The sequence below is a fragment of the Rhinopithecus roxellana genome, chromosome 9 (genome assembly GCF_007565055.1).
Source record: "Rhinopithecus roxellana isolate Shanxi Qingling chromosome 9, ASM756505v1, whole genome shotgun sequence".
NCBI lineage: Eukaryota > Metazoa > Chordata > Mammalia > Primates > Cercopithecidae > Rhinopithecus > Rhinopithecus roxellana.
Window position 1 is genome coordinate 132,887,513 of NC_044557.1, and position 22,160 is coordinate 132,909,672.

General features: G+C 36.5%; 1 protein-coding gene across 4 annotated transcripts in view; it reads right to left on the reverse strand.

Annotated features, from left to right (window-relative positions):
* The window catches only part of PREX2 (phosphatidylinositol-3,4,5-trisphosphate dependent Rac exchange factor 2), a 304,965-nt gene that overhangs the window by 188,080 nt on the left and 94,725 nt on the right, over window positions 1-22,160 (reverse strand). For all 4 annotated transcript variants that reach the window (XM_010371608.2, XM_030938189.1, XM_010371607.2 and 1 more), the window contains exons 9-12: window positions 16,418-16,567; window positions 13,660-13,804; window positions 8,865-8,965; window positions 444-547 (exon numbers count right to left, since the gene is read on the reverse strand). In XM_010371608.2, the coding sequence (XP_010369910.1) occupies window positions 444-547; window positions 8,865-8,965; window positions 13,660-13,804; window positions 16,418-16,567 (500 nt within the window). The remainder of the gene's footprint in view (window positions 1-443; window positions 548-8,864; window positions 8,966-13,659; window positions 13,805-16,417; window positions 16,568-22,160) is intronic.

Here is a 22,160-nt window from a genome sequence, read left to right on the forward strand (position 1 = left end):
AATTATTTTTCATAAAATATAAAATTTCTAACATAAACAAAATAAACCAATACAGTAATACATCTATAATACTTGTTCATCATATATCAATAAAGTATTGTCAACTGTACAAAAAACTGGCATTACATTTATTTTACACATTTGTATTTTTTTTAATTCAAGTAGTTTGACAACATGTTGCTACATGTGAAAGAGTGTTCAATGGATATAACCTTGTGAGTGATGCAGTAGTACTACTATCATTTAGAATTAGGTAAGAGAATGAAAAAACAATTGAACATTAGAATTCTTGAAATACCAAAAATAAATGAAGAGACTTGCTTGTAATATAGTCGAATTTTCTAAACTAGAAAAATCTTGTATGTTCCTCAACTACCTTCTATCTTTGTGAAGAATGGCAACATGCATTCTAACATTGGAGAGGTTGAGGGAGAGGTCGTTACCTTTGAAATCACATCCTGCATCTCATTTCTTGGATAAAATGTTCCATCATCATAGCGAAATCTATATAACATCTGTTCTGGTTTGAACTGATGTTTATCAGTAACTAAGAATATAGAAACACTATATTAAAATAATGATACTCTAAAAGGGGCAGATAAACGGCAAATAAATTTATTAAATACATATTCCCAAATACTAAAACTTCTAGTTTTACAAAAAGCTTTTCTAACACAGCAATACCAATCCAGTATTTTAACAGCAAGATTCATGACAATATTTTGTTTAAAATATTACAATTTCCATACAACGATTTGAGAAATAAATTGACGTTTGCCACATTGAACTAGCATAATATATGTATTTATATATGTACATGAGTATATAGTATGTATAAAGGTATACACAGTGTGTACATTTATATAAAAATATGATTTTGTGTTTTCTGTTTCTTCACAATGCTACAGAGCTGAGCAAAAAGTGCTCTTCAAAGAGTAGATACTCAAACTAGTGCATTGTGATTTGATTCTCAGTCCTACAAATGAATTTTACCATGTATCTGTTTTATCACACTGTAATCAGGCCAAGACCACACATACACCAATCTTGACCACTTATCCTGTGTTTAGACCTCCGGAGTAGCTTAAATCAATTTAGTATCTAACCGATGCCAAAACTGTAACTGTTCTTACATTAAGAATTGCTTTAAAATGCCAATGTTTTTTCTTATTGGAAAATGAGAGTGTTCATTCTTCATTACCATCCTCAAGATAAGACTTTTGTATTCATAAAGACTCCTATTCCCAGGACCTGATGCTTTCGCTGATGAATTCTACCAAATATTTAAAGAAGAATTAATGCCAATCCTTCTCAGACTCTTCCAAAAATAAAAGATAAAGGAACACTTCCAAAACTTATATTACAAGGCCAGATATGAATACTACAAGAAAAGAAAATTATAGACCAATATCACTGATGAACATGGATGCCAAAATCCTAAACAAAATACTATCCAATCAAGTTCAATAGCACAATAAAATGATCATATACCATGATCAAATGGGATTTATCCCTGAGAACTAAGGGTAGTTCAACATATGCAAATGAATAATTATGATGCATCACATTAACAGAATAAAAGATAAAAATTATATGATGATCTCAATAGAAGCAGAAAAAGCATTAGTCAAAATTCAACGTCCTTTCATAATGAAAGGTCTCAACAAATTTGGCATAGACGAAATGCACCTCAACGTAACAGAGATCATATATGACAAGCCCACAGCTAACATAATACTCAATGGTCAAAAGCTGAAAGCCTTTTCTCTAGAATAAGACAAAGATACCTACTTTCTCTACTTCTGTTCAACAAAGTACTAGAAGTCCTAGCCAGAGCAATTAGGAGAGAAAAAGAAATAAAAGACATTCAATTGGAAAGAAGCAAAATTGTCTCTTTTTGTAGGTGGCATGGTCTTATATATAGAAAACCATATAAATTCCACCAAAAACTAATTCAGTAAACTTGCAGGACACAAAGTCAACACTTAAAAAATCAATAGTGTCTCCATATACTAACAATGCACTATGGAGAAAAGAAATTTTAAAAATAATCTCATTTAAAATGGAATCAAAAAATAAGATATAACACTTAGGAATAACACAAGAAGGTCAAAGATCTGTACACTGAAAACTATAAACCACTGATGAAAGAAATTAAAGAAAACACAAATGAATGGTAAGAAATCCCATGTTCATGGAAGGGAAGAATTAATTTTGTTAAAATGTCCCTGCTACTCAAAGCCATCTACAGATTCAATGTGATTTCTATCAAGATTCCAAAGGCATTTTTCACAGAAATAGAGAAAACAATCCTAAAATCTGTGTGGAAGCACAAAAGACCCACAATAGCCAAAGCAACTTTGAATAAAAGGAACAAAGCTAAAGGCATGACATTACTGACTTCAGACTCTGCCACAAAGCCATAGTGATAAAAACAGCATGGTACTGGATAAAAGCAGACATGTAAACCAATGGAACAGAATAGAGATCAGATCCCAGAAATAATTTCAGATTTATGGTCACATAAATCTGATCTCCCACGAAGGTACCAAGAATACACAATGGAGGAAGACAGTCTCTTCAATAAATGATGTTGGGAAAACTAGATATCTACATGCAAAATAAATAAATTATTATTTATTAATTATTAATAATATAATTAATATTAATATATTACATGTTATATTAATGATATAATAAATATAACAATATAATTAATATAACTTAATGATATTATTTAATTATTATAAATGGGACCCTTTATCTCACACCATATATAAAAATAAATTCAAAATGGACTAAAGACTTAAAAACATATGATGTAACACTATAAAACTACTAGAAGAAAAGATTAGGGAACAGCTTCTTGACATTTGTCTTAGCAATAATTTTTTGGAGAGGACCCCAAAAGTATAGGCAACAAAAGCAAAAACAGACAAATAAAAATAGACAAATGCAATTGCATCGAACTAAAAAGTGTATGCACAGCAATTGAAAGAATCAATAAAGTTAAAAGACAATCTATGGAATAGGAAAAATATTTGCAAACCATATATTCAATAGGAGGCAAATATTCAAAACATATAAGAAATTAATTCAATTCAATACCAAAATTACAAATAACCCAATTAAAAATGGGTGAAGAACCTAAATAAATACTTCTCAAAAACAGAAATAAGGATGCCCAACACGCATATGAAAAGTTGCTCAACATCTCTAATCATCCAGGGAAATGCAAATCCAAACTATAATAAGATATAACCTCACACCTCTTAGGATGGCTATTATCAAAAAGACAGAAGTGTTGGTGAGGATGTGGAGAAAAGGAAACCCTTGTACACTGTTGGTAGAGATGTAAAATCGTACAGCCATTTTGGAAAACAGTACGAAAATTCCTCAAAAAGCTAACAATGGAACTACCATATGATCCAGCAATTTTACTTCTGGGTTTGTAATTCAAAGGAAATAAAATCAATGTGTTAAAGAGATATCTGCATCCCCATGTTCACTGCAGCATTACTCACAATATCATGATAAGAAATCAGCCTAAGTTTCCATGGATGGATGAATGGATAGATAGAGAAAATACGATATATTGTATTGCAAACTTGAAAATTGATAAGAGAGTAGATCTTAAATGTTCTCACCACAAAAAAAGCGATAACTATGTGAGGTGATTAATACACTAATTAGCTTGATTGTGGTGATCATTTCACAATTTACACATATTTCAAAACATTTTGTATACCATAAATATTTGTCAATTATACCTCCATAAAGCTGGGAGGAAGGGGAGGGAATCTCCTACTAAATCTCTACGTTTTCTCTTTTTCAGGCTAAGTTGTTTTATATACGGTCTAATAAAAAATGTCTGTTATAGAAAGTAAAAACCTCAAAGTAAAAGTCAAAGAGTTTATATTTAAATGTTTTCTTTACAGGGAATGCAACATTTGCCGAAGAGATAATTTGCTGCAAAGAGCTATATTTTTATGATTAGATGAAAGACTCTGACCTTTATTTTTTGCTAGAAATGTTGAAAGAGGAAAGAAAGTTGTCAGAATTCTCATTAAGTACATTTGATGCATCCAGAAGAAAGTCAAAAGACTTGTTAACACACATAAACACACACATACATATGTGAAGTTTCAGCTCTTTTACCCCAGGCTATCCAAACGTTCTACATGGCTTATGACCATAAATTGTTTTTTTTAAAAAAATACAATACAGCTTTTTGGTATCTTTTCCCCAAGCCAAGTCATACGTAAAACAGACTGTATGAAAGAAATATAAAATCAAGAGAAATACTGTGAAACTCCACAACGTGTTTTAAGATCAGATTTTTTTTCTACTAGGCAATCTACCTATTCCCATTTTTATCCCTTAATAATCATTGAAATAGATTCTCTTGATATTCCAGAATTCAAGAAGTTGAGCCCAAATGTTTTTGCCACAATGAAACAAGTGGTAGTCTAACCTATTTGACAGGGAGAGCTTAGCTGTAAGGCAAATGCTTGTGCCTTTCATAACGAATCTTGGGTTAATCTCAACTCTTAGCTGTTGCCTTAGAAAAACCCTGAACTGTTCTGCATTCGAATTTACTCTCCCAATTTATCCAGCATGGAAAATGGGTGTATAAACTACAGTTCAGGTCCTCTAGTGAAGAAAGTTGCTTAACGCAATCTTTTAAATAATTGTGTGAGAGAACCAGGGGTGCAGTGCAAATGTTTAACAATTGGCTCTCTAGGTGGTGAAGGTGGGGGGAGTAGAGGAAAAGTTCTGATTTGCAGCATTTGCCCATTTCTGTTGTATAAATACTCCCATTCTAACCAATTTCAAGCTTCCAACCTAAAGTCACTGACCATGGAGTTAAAGGTGCGGTGGCACTCATTACACAGTATTTTCACTATACACAAGCAATAGATATAAATAACCTCGACAGCATAGATAATAGTAAAACATTGTAAAGTAATGAGAAAGTGATACATTTAAAGATTGTTTTACAGGTCCAGCATAGTGGCTCATGCCTGTAATCCCAGCACTTTGGGAGGCTGAGGTGGAAGGATTGCTTGAGCCCAGGAGTTCAAGACCAACCTGGTCAATATGGCAAGACCTCATCTCTACAAATTAAAAAAAAAAAAATACAAATTATCCAGGCATGGTGGCATGCACCTGTGGTCCCAGCTACTCACAAAGCTAAGGCAGGAGGATCACTTGAGCCCAGGAGGTTGAGGCTACAGTGAGCCATGATCACCCCACTATACTCTAGCCTGCGCAACAGAGCAAGACCCTTCCTCCAACCCCCCAAAAGAGTGTTTTACCCTTTTTGCAACATAATTTATGCACTTACATGTTTACATAATTGAATTAATAATACTTGTGTTTAAAAACTAACCAGCCTACAAAATGTATTTAATTATCAGCTCTCAGGAGCTTGTATGAGCCAACTTCAGCATACCATGGGATATAACAAATATTAATAAGATATGAGGTCTCTGTTCTCACATAAGCATTCCTACTGCAAAGAGTAGCACCAGACAAGATACATATTGTCAGCATACCACAGAGAAAGCATACGCAGCCTCAACACTAGAGTTCCTGCTATAGCAAGGCTTTGCTGATGGTGAAGTTCTCAATCATATTTGCAATGTGAATAATAGCAGTAATAGTCAACTTCTTTTTTGCTTGCTCTCTTTAAAACAGATGGTTCATTCAATTTTATTTTAGGAATTCTATTTTCACCAAAATGCAGCTGGAACCACATACTAATGATACTAGTGCATTTGGCTCATATCTCTTTATTCTAATAAAGTTATTTTATTAATGCTGAAATTGCATAATATGTTCTCTCACCCCTAGTTTGCATGTCAACATGAACCAGCAACCTTTATTTCTTAGTAGTTTAAGTCTGTCGTTTTACTCTGCCCATCAAGAAACCCAGCTGCTCTCATACTTCCTTCTAGAAAGGCAGAAATATGCTAGGATACGATGGGAGGAGTCATTTTTGCAGGAAACATTGGGAAGAAAAACTAGCTGGTTTTCCACTGGTTAACACTAGCTACTGTAACAAACAAACCTCCCTAATACAGTGATTTATGTTGTAGAAGCTAATTTTTCATTGAGGTAAAATACAATCAGTGGTGGAGGATGAGGGATGGTGCTCTCCTCATGCAGGGTCTGGGGTCTGACAGAGGCTCAGCCATCCTTAATGCATGGCTCTCAGGGTCACCTTGTGTTTTGTGTTTTTTTAATAGCCTGTACTATTCCCTTGTGCATCACTTTTGTGTACATGTCCTTGGCTGCAACTCAATTTCACGGCCTCCCCTTGACTGCAAGGAAAACTGAGAAATGCAATGTATGCACACCCACAAAAAACAAAAGCTAAACCAATTTGGTAGACAACTACTCAATTTCTGCAACTGAGGCACAGTTCCCAGGACAATATAAGATCTATTCAATCCTATTAAAGACAGGGTAATTATTACATATGCTTGTAGTGTTTTACGATGTTAGTATATAATAGTCATAATGTTATTTTTACTTTAAAATTTTTAAATGATGCTTTTAGCCTACCAGATGCTAAAAGCAGCCATATAATGCTTTTAGATGCTTTAATGATGCTAATGAAACAAGCACAAAATCATATACAATTTATAAGTATCATCTTTTCACTCAAAATATAATCATTCATTCAGTAAATATTTATTGAGCACCTGTATGGGATGGGAATGCCAGGCATTTGCTATATAATAACAAATAAGGCTCTTGTTCAGATGGTGTTTATATTTTTATTGGAGGCCAGGGAAGGGATAGGGAGATAAAGAGGTAACAAACAAAGACACAAGTAAAACAACATAATAATTTCAGAGTGATAAGTACATAAAGAAAGATTTCAAAGTAAAAAAAAAGATAGGACATTGGAATCACAGGACAGGATGGTCTTCTAAAAGTCAAAGGGTCGTGGAAGACATGAGTCGTGAATACAAGGATTTTTGTCTTTTCATTCACAGCTCTGTCTCTATCACTTAGAAAGGCTCCTGGCATATATTAGGGATTAATAAGTAACTGTTGAATGAGAAGAGCAAAAGCTAGGGTCCTAAATAGGAAGTCATCTTGGAGTGTTGAAGAAAGAGACAGAAGGTCAGGGTGGCCACCGTGCAACAAGTTAGGTACAATGCGAGGTGTCAAGCTCTGAGAGGAAGTCAGGCGCCCTATCACGTCGGACCTTGTAGGTCATAGTAAGAAGTTTAGGACATGTAATAGGTCTGAACTTTTCTTTAAGTTTGATCATAAGCAATTAGATGGTTATAAACAGAGGGATGCTTTGATCATATCCCCGTTTTAAAAGGTCTCTTTAGTTGTGACCTGGAGAGTGTACTACGGGAGTGGAGAACAAAAGTGGAAGCAAAGGAGGAGATGACGGTGACTAGAAAGAATGTAGGGATGCTCAAAGGGAGAGAATTCATTGTTTAGGGACTTATTTTGGTGGTAGAGTTCACAGGGCTTGACGGCATGAGGGAGAGAAAGGAATTAAAGATGATTCCTGGCTGGGTGTATGGTGGTACCATCATGTATGCAACACCCAGTGTGATAAGGAAAGATGGGAAAGATCTGGTTTGTTTGCACAGCATCTAAGAAAGGAAATGAACATCAAAATACCATAGCCAAACATCCATATTTATTAATAATTTCCTTTTTCTCCTCCCCCACAATTTACCTTAGAAATTCTTTAAGCCTTTGTCCTGAGTCCCATCAACACTGCTTTCTTGGTTTTTGTCTGTTTGTTCATTGTCAGTGTTCCCAGGAGTCTAGTACTCCCTTGAAATGATTCCAAATATGTCTCTCACCTTATTTCTATCCTGAACTTCACCCCAAATTCTCAAACGCTTGCTGGCCACTCCCCACTGGTTGTCTGACACAGTCCATAGCAAAGCCTGCATCCTCTCTTTCAACCCTGCTCCTCCTCCTGAATTAGTTATCTCAGTCATTCAGAGAAGGCTCAGAATACTCTAATCTCTCTCTTCATTCTTCATCACCCGCATCCAAAGAGTTATAAAATATGGTATTTTAGCTTTGCCAGAATCTCCCCATGGGCATGGGTTTTTTCATGCCCATGGATGCAGACCTGCTAAAGCCCTTGCACTGCCACCCCTGGGTGCAGCAGGGCCCCCGGAGGGGCCTGGTGCTTTGCAGTCTTGAACCTGTCCACTTCAGGCTCCATGCTGCTGCATCTCATAGCTGTGGACCCGAGTTCCGATCACGCCTCTGCTTAAAAGCAATCATCAGCTCCTGGCCCCCTTCAGAATAAGCCCAAATGCCACAGCAGACTTCAGATCTTCTGGAATCCAGGCTCTGCCTGCCTTTTTGCCACACCTCCCCTCGCCAGTATGTTCATCCACGGACCCACGTGAGGCTCTGTGCTGGTCCCCAAAGAAGCCACCACAAATTCACCCACCACTGTGCTGGAGTGCTGTTATTTCCTCCAGGTGGAATGCCCCTCTGCCCTGCAGTCCCTGGCAGAGTTCTATTCATTCTGCAATGCCCAGCATCACTGTCATGTCCTGTCCTCCATGAAGCACTCCCAAATACTCTAATTACTATAGAAGTAACCACGCCTTCCTCCACAATCCCACTTCTCTATTGTCTAACACTTACCTGTATTGAAGCTCTTCATTTTAAGGTTAACAAAGATAGCCCCATAAACCCACACTCCCTGAAACACTGTTCTACACATATTAGGTACTGAAAATCTTGTTAAAAACAATAAGCATCCTATAATGTGGGGAACTGCAGACTAAACTGATGAATGGGATTAAGATACATATGGTGAATAAATGTATTAAACAAGTAATTAATAAAGCAATTACCATGGTGAATGATTCCATTTTCTAATAATGCTTGTCCCAAGTGCACACCTTCCTCAGGCCTGTGAATCTCTCCAATTTCCAACAGCCATGACACAAATTCGCTGCAACAGAAAGCCAGTGAAAAAGCTAAATGGTTTTTCCCCAGCAAGTCTTTCCATACCATCCAGTCATGAAGCAACGATGAAAGGAATCTCAAAATATAAAGGAATATTTGCAACACATTTCAACAGATTATTTTTTCACATATGTAAGACCTACAGCGATTTAAGTTGAACTCTATTCTAGAAAACCCATGTCTGTACATTCGGACATTACTAAACTATACTTAGTTTTAAACTGTTCAACTTGTTGAGGCCTCTAATAAACACAAAGTGGAAATTTTAGAGTAGTTTTAATTAAAAGGTTAGCATTAACATAAAGGCAAATGTGGGACTAAAGGATTGCAACAGATCCTAAAGATAGCTAAAGTCAGAACTGAATAGAGTAGTAACAACTTAATATAAAGAGGTAAACCGTCTTTAATGTGGTTCCCAGGCACAGAGAACCAGTGAGTTTAAAGATCAGGAAGGAAGAACAAAACAAAACTGCATGTACCATGTGATAGGTAGGATTCTACAGAAATCCTCTCACTGCCCTCCTACCATACCAAGATTCCCTCCCCTTGGTTTTTCAATTAAATTCTAATCTAGGTACTGCTCTGAAGGGATTTTTGCATATGTAATTAAAACCCCAAGTTAGTAGACTTTAAAATATGCAAATTATCCCAGTGGGCCTGATTCAGGGAGTGGAACCCTTTGAAGCAGAGTTTTCTCAGGCTAGTGGCATGAGAGGAAGTCAGAGAAATTAAAAGCACTAGAAGGATTCAATGTGCCACTGCCAGCTCTGAAGATGGAGAGGACCTGGTACCAAGACACGCAGCCTGCAGAAGCTGAGAGCAACCCTTGGCTGACAGCAAGGAAACAAGGACTTCATTCTTGCAGCCTCAAGGAGCTGAATCCTGACAACCACCTGAGTAAGCTTGGAAGGGAACTTTTCCCCAGAGCCTCAAGATAAGAGCCCCGTCTGGCCAGCACCTTGATTTTGGGGTCATGAAACTCTAAGCAGAGAACCCACTTGAGCTCTCTTGGACTTCTGACTGGTGTTGTTTTAAGCTGCTAAGTATGTGTTCATTTGTTATACAGCAATAGAAAACTAATGTACACCAAAAGACATATAAAAGTTTTACTACATTGTTTTGAAAATGTGAAATTACTTGGTAAATTCATTATTGTATCTCATCTGTCATCCATAAGGAATACTCCAGCACAGAACCATCCATCAGAACAGTCTACCACACACTGCTGCGGCTGTGAAGGCCACAGTGGATTATAGGTTACATCTGTCACCACTGCAGGGCAGCCCCAGGCATCATAGATAATAAGGATGATGTTTTGTATCACTTAGGAGAGCCTCAGCTATATAGCGATTAAAAAAAAAAAAAAGTCACATGGTATCATTAAGGGAACACTAAATACAGAGACATTTTACAAATAAAAAATATTATGTTGCTCATGTTTTAAAAGTCTAACATTTGAACTTTTATATAAATAATTGAATTTGTTGTAGACTGGCTTTCTTTTTTAGGTTAGAGAAACAAAGCTACGGACTGCATCAGGAAATTATTTCTTCATTAATTTCATAAACAAAAGCAAGAAAAATGACTAACGTCAAATAATTGAGGGATATAAAATTCTAAAAATGGGTTGTCTAGACTACAAAAATACTTTAAGGCAGAAAAAGTTAAATTTTTTTTATTCTTTTATTAAATAAGAACCATTCAAAACCATTGCTTTTCTATTGCTGCATAACAAATTCAAAAGAAAAATATAAGAAAAGGTGAAACACAGTGTAGCAGTTAATATCATGTACTTTGCCATAAGACCATGGGGACTCAAATCCTGTTTCTGTTTCCACTACCTGCATGACCATGAGTTCATGAATTTAGCTCTTTAAACCTCAGCTTCTTCATTATTAACATAGAGATAATATTAAGAATGTCGTGCCAGGTACAGTGGCTCATGCCTGCAATCCCAGCATTTTGGGAGGCTGAGGCAGGTGGATCATTTGAGGTCAGGAGTTCGAGACTAGTCTGGCCAATATGGTGAAATCCTGTCTATAGTAAAAATAAAAAAAATTAGCCAGGTGTGGTGGCATGCACCTCTAATCCCAGCTACTCGGGAGGCTGAGGAAGGAGAATCACTTGAACCCGGGAGGCAGAGTTTGCAGTAAGCTGAGATCACGCCACTGCACTCCAGCCTGGGCGACAGAGTGAGACTCCACCTCAAAAAAAAAAAAAAAAGAATGTCAAAGTCATAGTGCAGCGAAAGGATTAAATGAGATGACAGATGTCAGGAACTCAGCACGGGGCCTGGCACATAGTGAGCTTTACTAACTCAGTGGTTGACAAGTGGGTTGAGATGGTTGTTATGTAGCTAAGGCATAATTCTCTAGTCTGATGGCACTAGATTCCTGAAAATGTCCAATTACAATAAGGGAAAGAGCCACTTTAAATATCGCTATAAATTGGAAACATTTTTAAGAGTGAGAGGTCAAGAGTAAAGGAACCCAATGAGTGGCTTTATCATTGGACCTACTGAGGGAATGGGGAAATTCCATCAACACTCTGCTAAAGGACAATGATCCATGCAGAAATGATCTCAAACTTGCACTGTAAGCAGCAGTAGTGTGCTGTTATGGAAAAGGCCACAGTAACCTAACATTTACTGAGTCTCTCCTACCTATCAGGTGCTCTGGGAGAAGCTTCATATAGCATCACAATGAACTTGCACTATTCCCATACGACATAGCATGAGTGAAGGGTTAGCAAAATCTATTCTTCAATAAGAACAAATTTGGCCCTGGGCTAACTTTCTATCATAGCTATACTCCCCTAGACACCTGATGAAGGTAGTGTGTCAACTGCTAAACTAGGCAGCATTGTAATGGTAAAAATGACCCCTGGTGGTTAATTTGCATACCTATAAAAACCTAGTGGGAAGCCATAACTTGAAGTCACTCTCTTGCAAGTGGGCATATCCCAGTGAGGACCCTGAAAGTTATGCCCATGGGGTGGGTACAAGAGATACTGTCATTTTGCTGCACAGGGCTTCTATGCCAAGATAAACTCACATCTTCTCTTTCCCTTGCACGAGAGCTACTACCACCTACGGGGTGCCTACAAGCAACATTATAGCTCACTGGCAGATGTGTAGCCTGCTGGGAGGATTACTCCCAATGAAGAAGAAAGCCAGATGCTGCTCTGCAGGCAGAGGTTTTCCTGGCCTATAGATTTCTGAGTTGGGGGTTGGGAAGTGTATTAGCCCTTTTTCACACTGCTGTAAAGAACTTCCCTGAGACTGGGTGTATTAGTCCATTCTCACACTGCTATAAATAAATACCCAAGATTGGGTAATTTATAAAGAAAAGAAATGTAATTGATTCACAGTTCTGCATGGCTGGGAAAGCTTCAGGACACTTACAATCATGGCAGAAGGGGATGCAGGTACACCTTACATGGCAGCAGGTGAGAGAAGGCGAGTGAAGAAGGAAGAGCCCCTTATAAAACCATCAGATGTCATGAGAACTCACTCACTATCATGAGAACAGCATGGGGGAAACCACCGCCATGATCCCATCACTTCCCACTAGATGCCTCCCCTGGCATGTGGGGATTACAACTTGGATTATAATTCAAGATGAGATTTGGGTGGGGACACAGCCAAACCATATGAGGGAGGCAGAGGTAGCCTATGACTATGTTGTGTGTTCCCATCGCTGGTTAAAAAGACATCCTACTGAGCACTATAGGTAAACTCTACCATCATCTCCATGTTTTCAGAGCAAATGGAAACTCAACCATCCCAAATCACACAACAAATTGGTGGTACTACTAGGAGCTGAATAGATAAGTTTGATGACAGTCTAGACTGTAAACTACTTTATAGCCTACTTTATAAACTTGGGCATTGGTATTCACTAACAATATGAAATTGTTAAGCTCCCTGAATCATAGTTTCTGTATCTTCAAAAAAGTATAATGGTATTTAGCTCCTACCTAAGTATGTATTCCAGCATTAGAAATAATACATAGAAAGAAGTCAGCACAGAGGTTGGCCTAAAAAGAGCTACCTGAAGGCAGCTAACCTTCTTTCTGGCCCTGCACTAATTAAACCAGTCAAGGAATCCCACTTTATGCTGTCCAAAGGAAACAAACAACACTCAGTCACTCTGCTCTGCTCTAAAAATCAAAGTGACCTCTCTGCCTATTGCTCACTGCCTGTCTCTTCACACGACCCACATTTTCACTCTTCACCTACACCCTTTATCCTGAGTCCAGCTGCCTAAATTATAAATTAACTTGTAGTTCAGATTGTCTCTTATCTTCTCTGTCTTTCTGATTCTGACTTTCAGGCCCTATACACATGTCCGTGCCCAACCAGTCATCCTGTCCCCTGCAGGCAAACCTACCTGCCTATCACTCCTTGCCTGGACCCAACCTCCCTTTCCCCTGGGATCATGACATATCAGAAATCTGAGAAGTCATGAATGAATGGACGGATGCCTTATGTTTCCCGGTCATGATCCTGGCTCTCTCTCCATTCCTTCATCCTGCTACAGCCCAGGAAATGGCAACTGTAAAGAAGTTTTCAGAAGTGCCAAAGGGAATATTTTTAAAGGAAAACTAATTGAAGGAAAGTTAACAGGTGAGATAATGAGAATGTAAAAGAAAGTCATGCACCCAAACTCCCAACCCTACCTTCCAAGAAAGCATTTAGGGAACGTAGTCAGTTTTCTTTTTCTGTCTTTGATCAGATTTCCTTGTCTGCACATCATTTTATAAAGTTTCTCACCCTGTTCAGAGATCATTACCCAGGTATCTTGCTCCATTCCTAATTTTAAACCTATCAAAAATGAGAGAAAGGACAGGTAACTGAAAATTCTCTTTATTCATTCATTCAGTTGTGCCTTCATTAAGCAAGCATTTGTTGTAGGTCTACCACGTGCTGGGGGTTGTGGATACAGACCCCTGTATAATAGTGCCCTGGTGTTCAAGAAGCTCAGGGGCTAGGGAGACCTGCAAGGCAGGGTCTCCAGGGTATATGTCACCTTCATGCAAATTGTGCCCAAAGGCATAAAGCTTTAGCCAGAGGAATAAGAAGAACAGCTGAGTCTCAGCCTCCATTGAGTCCTGGACCAGGCACCCTTACTCAAGGTTAGATCAGCAGAACTGGACAGAGTAGTCATAGAGACAGTTCTGGTGGAAAAAAAAAAAAATGTGATTAAATGGAGGCATACCCAGGCTACCTCACCTCTCCCTGAGAAATGTTAAGAAAGGTTTCACAGAAGGGACCTGTCTTGAATGCACAGGTATGAATGGGGATTTCTAGAGAAAGCAGAGTTAACTCATTTGAAGCAACATGGAGGTCCGGAGCTATGGGTTGTAAGAGAAAAGATAGGAGATGGGCTGGTAGGATAGCCAAGATCCTTGCTCAACCTGCAGTTTCAATTTGTTTCATTCCTTAGGTATTGGACACGCAGCTAAGTGTTTTAACCAGTGGGAGGAGCAAGGTAGGATAGTGCGGGAAAGAAAGTTATGTTGCTTTGGAAACAAAGCTCAGAGGACAGTATGGGGAACAAACTGAAGAGGGAAATATTTAAAAAGAGGGACACTATTAGGAGAAATCTCAAAAGTTCAAGCAAGTTCAACTCACTGCAAATAAGGGTAGGGGCCATAGGGCAAAGAGGATGAAGTTGAGAAATAGTTAGGAGGCGCTATTGATAAGATATTGGTTAAATGTTGGCATGGAATAAAGAGAAGAAATCAGATGCCTTCCAGGCTTCTGATGAGAGTGACTGAATGGAAGCAGGGAGGCATATTGGACAAAGGCATCCAAGTAACCAGGAGTTCGGTGGGTACCGAGTATGCATAGTGTGGACATTCAGGTGGGAGTCCAGGACTCAGGTGAAAACATGAGCATGCCCAGGGGAGAGGACAAGGCTGGACATAAAGTTTAACAAATCGGCAGTGTAGAAGTGGAAGTTAATCTGATGAGAATAGATAACCAAGGCTAGGAATCTAGTTAGAGAAAAACAGTGCCAAACTAAAATCCTAGGAACACTGGCACTTAATCAGGACTGATGAGGAGCTGTTGCAGAAGAAGGAGAAATTCTTGTATTATTTTTAGTCGTCTACCTGCAAGATTTCCTACCAGACCTTTATTTTTGACAATGCTGGAGCCATTAACATTTGTCTTTATTCAAAAATAATACTTTAAGAATGGAGTCTAATAAAGATACATATAAAGATAAAGCTCATAAGCAGTTTTAGAGAATGTGCTTTTTTTCTTGTTTGGGCCTTTTTTTTTTTTTTTTTGTCTTGGGTGAATCATAGCCACACTTAAGAAAACAAAAAAAACAAAAAAGGTTCAACTTGATTGAAAGCTTGATTCACCTTTTAACTATTTGTTTGCTATTTGAATTCACTGCTACGTTCAACAAAACTTAGAGTCAGTCACATATTCATAAACTTTGTTTTAAAATTTTCTATCTGGCTCTTCATTCAGGATCAACCAAAGGAGGATTTGAAAATGCTTTGGAAATTCTACAAGTATGTACCATGAATATTTCAATCAAGGTAGCAACTTTGCATATTCTTCAGGGGAAAACATCTGAAGATGGAAGAAAGAGTTCTTTGTGTTCTGAAATTTCATTACCAATGAGCTGTTTTATTCTTGGGTCTCCAGAAGTAATCAACAATGTCATGCTTCTTAATTAAGAAATCAGTTATTAATTAGTAGAAATACAAGCATTTCTATTTCTGAGCTGAATTATAGAAATATGCCTTTTTGCAGATAAACTTCACACTGGTGAATATAGCCAGGCCAAATTCCTTTTGCAAATTTTTCTAAAAGCATAACACAAATTCGAGCTAGGCCTCCTCATATGAACAAACAACTAATTGGGTTACATTGTATTATATTCATAGACCTAATAAGTTTTAAAAGTTTGTATAAATCCAGAGTGTTTAATCTATAATTAGGAATCTAACATATTGGGTCTAAGAAATTTTAATGTTCTGTTAAGTATACAGAGAACAATTGGAGGCTTTACAACACTGCATTATGTTACTGAAGCTTGTCACTTAAAGAAAAATTTGGTAATGCTGCTTTAGAAATACCAAGAATAAAATGAAAAGAAAATTGAACAAATTTTCTATTTTAAAAAATGATTTAAAAGACACTACCAGTCATAACATAATTATTTTGCTAACTATGTAAGTATTACATAACAATTTTGTAAGTATCAAATAAGCCTTTTAGTGTGAGGCTCACGTCACATAGTATTAGGGTGGTGCAGAAGTAATTGCTTTCAATGTCAAAACCCCAATAATTTTGGCACCAACCTAATAAGCAACCATCATATACCTTTCTACTTTCTCATAATTTCCCATTATCTACTCCTATGCTAAGTTAGAATCTTCGCTAAATATAATAGTGCCCAGTTCATACACTCACCTTTCCGCCGTTCTCTTTCTTTCAAAATAGCTTCAAACCATTCATGCTTCTCTTCAGGTGTTTTTGCCATACAAACAAACCATTTATTTTTTGCTGTGTTATGTATCTTCCATCCATTAACAACAGTGTGTCCACTGCTATGGAAATCAGCTGTAAATTAATGGGTAAAGGCAAATGAATAAAAGGTAATACACAATATTATTATATCAACACTATCATTCAATACACAAAAGTTCCAAAACCACTGAATTGTTCAACATATCTTTGCTTTATATACGCATTTTGAAAAACATACACATTTAAAAATTTTAAGAATGCGTTTATATTGCAGGCAGTCAGTGCTCAATAATGGAACATTTCTAGCTCGCAGTGTTAATATATTACATGAAACTAAACACTACAAACTAATTAACACTTGCATGCTCTATGCTAAAAAATATTGTCAAAGTTTCTAAAGTAATAAAAGAATAACATGCAAGGTATTTTCTTCTCAAACATTCAAGATGTCTATTTATTTTATCTTTCTAATATTTTTTTGAAATAGCGTTCTAGGTTTCAGAGACAATTTATGTCCCACGGAACAATTTTCTATTATTTAATGAACTGCACACTAAGGATTGGCCAATGGAACACACTAAGAGTGCAATTACCTAAAACTGCAATAAATGGAAACATACAAATGCCAAAGCATTATCACTGTACATGGTCAAGACATACACTCTTTAAACCCATTTCATTCCATTTATGTCACATAAATAGAAACTTATGAAAAAATTTTTGAAGACAAATTTACATTTAATTGTCTCTTTTGTTACCTCACCACAATTTTGGGTAAACTGTCATGCTGTGTTTGAAAATGTCAACAGCAAACTCTATACAGTAGTTCTCTGTCTAACAGCAGGTAGAGAATAGTGACATAACTTGCAAACGACCTTTACTGGCATGACAGTCCCTGCAAAGCAAAGATTCCAAGATGGAAAAACCTATGACAGAGGCCTGAGTCAGCACCTGTACCAATTAAAGTGACCCTTTTCATGTGTCTCTCCTGAAAGTCATTCAGCAGCAAAGGCCAGTGTTGAGGAGGTAAGCCATAACAAAGTTAAAGGTGATTTAGAAAATGACTTTGTGGTACTTTGCTTGTTTTGTTCTTTTTTTCTCAGATGATCTACTTTATGAAGTTTTTGAGTAGAAACAAATGTGCTTGGCACTGATTCTCCCAAAATCTGGTTCCCATAGTCTTTTTCATTAGCTCCAAAATCACTACACATTATATGAGGTCAGACTAGTAATACCACAAATCCACTATCAAATGATGCTGTTCAGTTGTGGAGTATTTAAAGCTTCCAGATTACTTTTGTGTCAAAATAGGATGACATTAGACATTAGTCTGTATTTTCTATAGGTGCCATAATCCATGAATAATCAGTAATGACTTCTGATAATACAGGGATTTAAACTGGCAGATCCTTCCCTCCCAAAAAATTACAAGCAATTTTTAAAAAGATTTTTTGTACTTTTATTACCTTTATGTGTTTAATTCATGTTCCGATCCTACACAAAGTAAAAGAACTTCATAATTCATGTCAGATAAGTATTCATGAGCATTAGTAGGAAAATAAGAATATTACTTCATAATTACGGTGCAATTCCTCCTTAATATCTATAAAAATAACCAGCTGAGAAATTATGATAAACTGGTGGGAAAAAATTCAGAAATTCTCAAATTCTACAAGTTTAGAACTGTCCCCCAACCCTAATCACTTGTGACCTAACAAGACCAGAATCACAAACAAGCCCAAGCTTTTTTTCAGGCTGTCTTCTCTCTATTCAAGTCAGGCTATGATTAGCTAAGTGAACCTGGCACCTGCAGCTTAAAAGATCCCACATGGCCACTCAGGTTACCACACCTTTAACTATTACTGTAGATAAAGAAAACCACAGTAGCCAAATGCAGCCTACAGTCATAAATACGGGACTCACTCCAAAATGAACACAGTGTGGCCCTCCCATAGGGCACAGGGAACACAGGTTCACATGCCAAAATCATCCGGGTCATGCTCCTGACACCACACAGGTGTACCCCAGGGCCAGCCATCTCTATAACAGGGGGTTTTCCTTCCTTTCTTTCCTGGAGTGAGTCTGGTCGCTGGCCTCTTCACACCCTGCTGGCCCTCCCTCAAATATTTTTCATCAGGCCACTTCTTAGCTCAAAAGCCACCCATTGGGTGTCTCACCACTGAATCAAGTCAAAACTACATGTAGACTCTGCTTTAAAGATTCTTCCCAAATTAACTCAACTCTAACTCCTTCTATTTTCCACTCTGTTCTAATGCCTTCCCACCACGCTTTTCTTGTCTGCTGCTTTCCTGGTTGTCCTGTGAATACTTAATGTATTCCCCAGGCTGAGTTTCTCATCAAGCTACCCCACACTCCTCTCTGTCTCGCAGATTCTTACTCCTCTTGAAAGTGGACCCACCTCCTCCATGAAGCCTGGCCTGACCAATTGAGCCTGTGCATACACATTTCTTTTGGAAAGCACATAATTCAACTCGGAATCAGATAAGTGAGCATGTGATTGATCACATGTGGCTACTGTCTCAATGTACAGAAACCAAGATCATTAGCTGACTGTAAAGTCTACTAATACGGTTTGGATCTGTGTTCCTGCGCAAATCTCATGTCAAATTGTAATCCCCAAAGTTGGAGCTGAAGCTTGGTGGGAGGTGATTGGATAATGGGGAAGAATTTCCCCTTTGGTGCTGTTCTCATGATAGTGAGTGAGTTATCGTGAGATCTGGTTGTTTAAAAGTGTATAGAACCTCCACCGCTCCTCTCTCATGCTCCGGCTAGGAAGACGTGCCAGCTTCCCCTTCACTTCTCACCATGATTTTAAGTACGCTGAGGCCTCCCCAGCCACATGAACTATACAGCCCACAGAACCATCATCCAATTAGACCTTTTTTCTTTATAAATTACCCAATCCCAGGCAGTTATAGCAGTGCAAGAATGGACTAATACATCCACTGTCTCAAATAACAGCTTAATTGCTGCACTAATATTTTAAAAGAACAGCTTGTGTCAAATAATTTTACATGAAGAAATAATGTCCTTTTTAAAGTTTATATGCTAGCTCATTTCTATCACACCAATTTTAAAAATCATAAGTAATTTTAAACATATATATGCACATACACTAACACACATATACAATTGAATATACATACCACAGGCCTCAAAATGTAGTTACATACTTCATAATAGCATCAAAATTACTGAATGCTATACAAAATAAGCAATTGCTTCTCATTTTTTTCAAAAGCTACAGACATATAAATAGCTTCACAATTTTAATCATAGCACATTGTCTAATATCTTCATACTTCAAAATAAAAGTTAAACTTATCCATAAAGAACACCTTCACTAAAGTCATTAAAAAGTCCAACATTGCTTTGTACTTAGTCAGAATTTGGTTTAAAAAATTTAAGTGAAAGAATAAATAATTTATTAAATGGCAAACGCAGGAATTTCCAAGCTTCAATGGATCTAAAATGTTAATTTTATAGGAAGAATAGATTTTAAATTGCCATTCCTTAAATGTAGAATATCCAAATTCAACAGTCTTTAGTCACAGATTTCTTCCAAAAGCAGAAAAATCCAATGGACAGACCTGAACAAGTCACTAATTACTTGAAGCTACACAGTTTGCAAATTCCTTGCTCTTATTTCAGTACAGTTTCATATAATTAGATGGGATTTTTCCAAAACTGATACACTATAAATCTCAGTGGACGTGCCAGTATTCTTTCAATAAATTTGCATTTCAATGAGATGGAAAATATCCAAGTATTATAAAAAGGCTAAGAAACAGAAGAAATTGCCAGACTATGTTATCGAAAACATCAAGAAACTGATGTCTAAATAATGTATTCAACCCTTGTCCTGGAGATCAACACTGTGAATGCATAAATTTCTAAGGGAAACTTTCAAACTTGTAATTTGTTCATAAATATTTAACATTGAGAAAAATTTTTTGAATAAATTACCAGCATCCCAAATTGCATATGATATTATTTTTGGCAAAAAAAAAAAAAAAAAAAAAAAAAAAATTCTAATTGACTTTTCCTTTTAAAAATCTAAAAAGTAGTTCATCCCTTGACTTTTCTGAATTCCCAAATCTACTCCCTTAAATTAATAACATTGAAAATGTATTTTAAAAAACTATTATATTCTTATATTCTTTTCAACATTTGTTAAGCCATTGTTACTTTTTAATTAAGAACATATTCAATCCAGCTTACGCAACAATACTACAGTTGTGAAAGTAACTGGTTTCTCTGGTTAGACTGGTATGCAACAATAAATACTATTTTTGGTGATAAGGCATGAAGATAAAGATGATGATCATTAAGATAATACAGGTACTTGATTTAAGTGAAAAAGGATACAAAATTATAAAGTTCACATTTTCAAGCATTTTTAAATCTGTGCATGAAAACGAAAATTGCAGGAAATATTTTGTATATAGTCTTATGTATTTGTCTTCGTACGACATTATTATCTAATGTTTTTTGCCTTTATATTTTTCTGCAGTTTCCAAAGTTTCTTTAATAAGCACAATTTAATTTTATAAAAATAATGTATTCAACATATTAAAATAGTTTCAAGTATTTATATCTAAAGGGAGAGCTAAATTTTTTTAATTGACTTACTTTTAAAGAACACCTTAAGAATAAAAAATTTTCATCTTATCCAATTCGAATTTAACAAATGTATTGAAATCTATGGTATGCCCAACACTGAACTACAGACCACATTTTCTAAAGGTCAACATTCTCACCCTCTGTCCAACCACAGAAATAAACTGGTGCATAAGAGAGAATACTAATGATCTGGTACTACTTTCTGAATGGCTTTCCAGGCGTGCACTATAAAAATTACCATGAAAATTAATTCCAGGAAGTTCAATAGCTTTCCTACTATTGCCTTTAAGTTGAATTTTCTTTAGAGCATCATGATCAAACTAGTAGTCCCAGAAAGAATCTTCAAAGAATTACTTAGATTCACTGAGAGTTGAAATCTGAAGAATGGTTGCATGGAAATTTGGCCACAGATGCAAGGGTCAACATCTGCCTTGAATATAGGAATTAATGAATAACATGGACAGACTTAAATAAATATATATACAAATTTTTGCACTTTTGCACATCATACCATCATTTAAATTTCTTTCTATACTAAGATATAACTATGATATAAACCAAGTCATTAAGTATTATGAATAAAATTACAATAATATTATTTATCAAAAGATTCGAGATGTTTACATGCTGGCTGAAAACTTTAGTCTCATCCCAAGTACAATTAATTTTTCTGCAAGTTTTGAGCTATATCAATGCAATTAGTCATCTGATAGAGCTTCTTCCTTAGAAAACTATTTTATTATACACACAGTATACAAAAATACTCAGTATTTGTGTAATTCAAACGGAAGAAAAACTTTTCCATTCCATTTTCCATCATAAGTTCTAAGTGCCAGGCACAGTGGTGCATGCCTGTAGTCCCAGTTACTGAGGCTGAGTTGAGAGAATCATGAGTTCAAGTCCAACCAGGGCAAGATAATCAGACTCCTCACCACCACCCCATCTCAATTTAAGAAAAGGAAAAAATGTTCTAAGCATGCTTAAATATATATACATATATATATATACATACACACACACATCAATTCATCCATTTTATTAT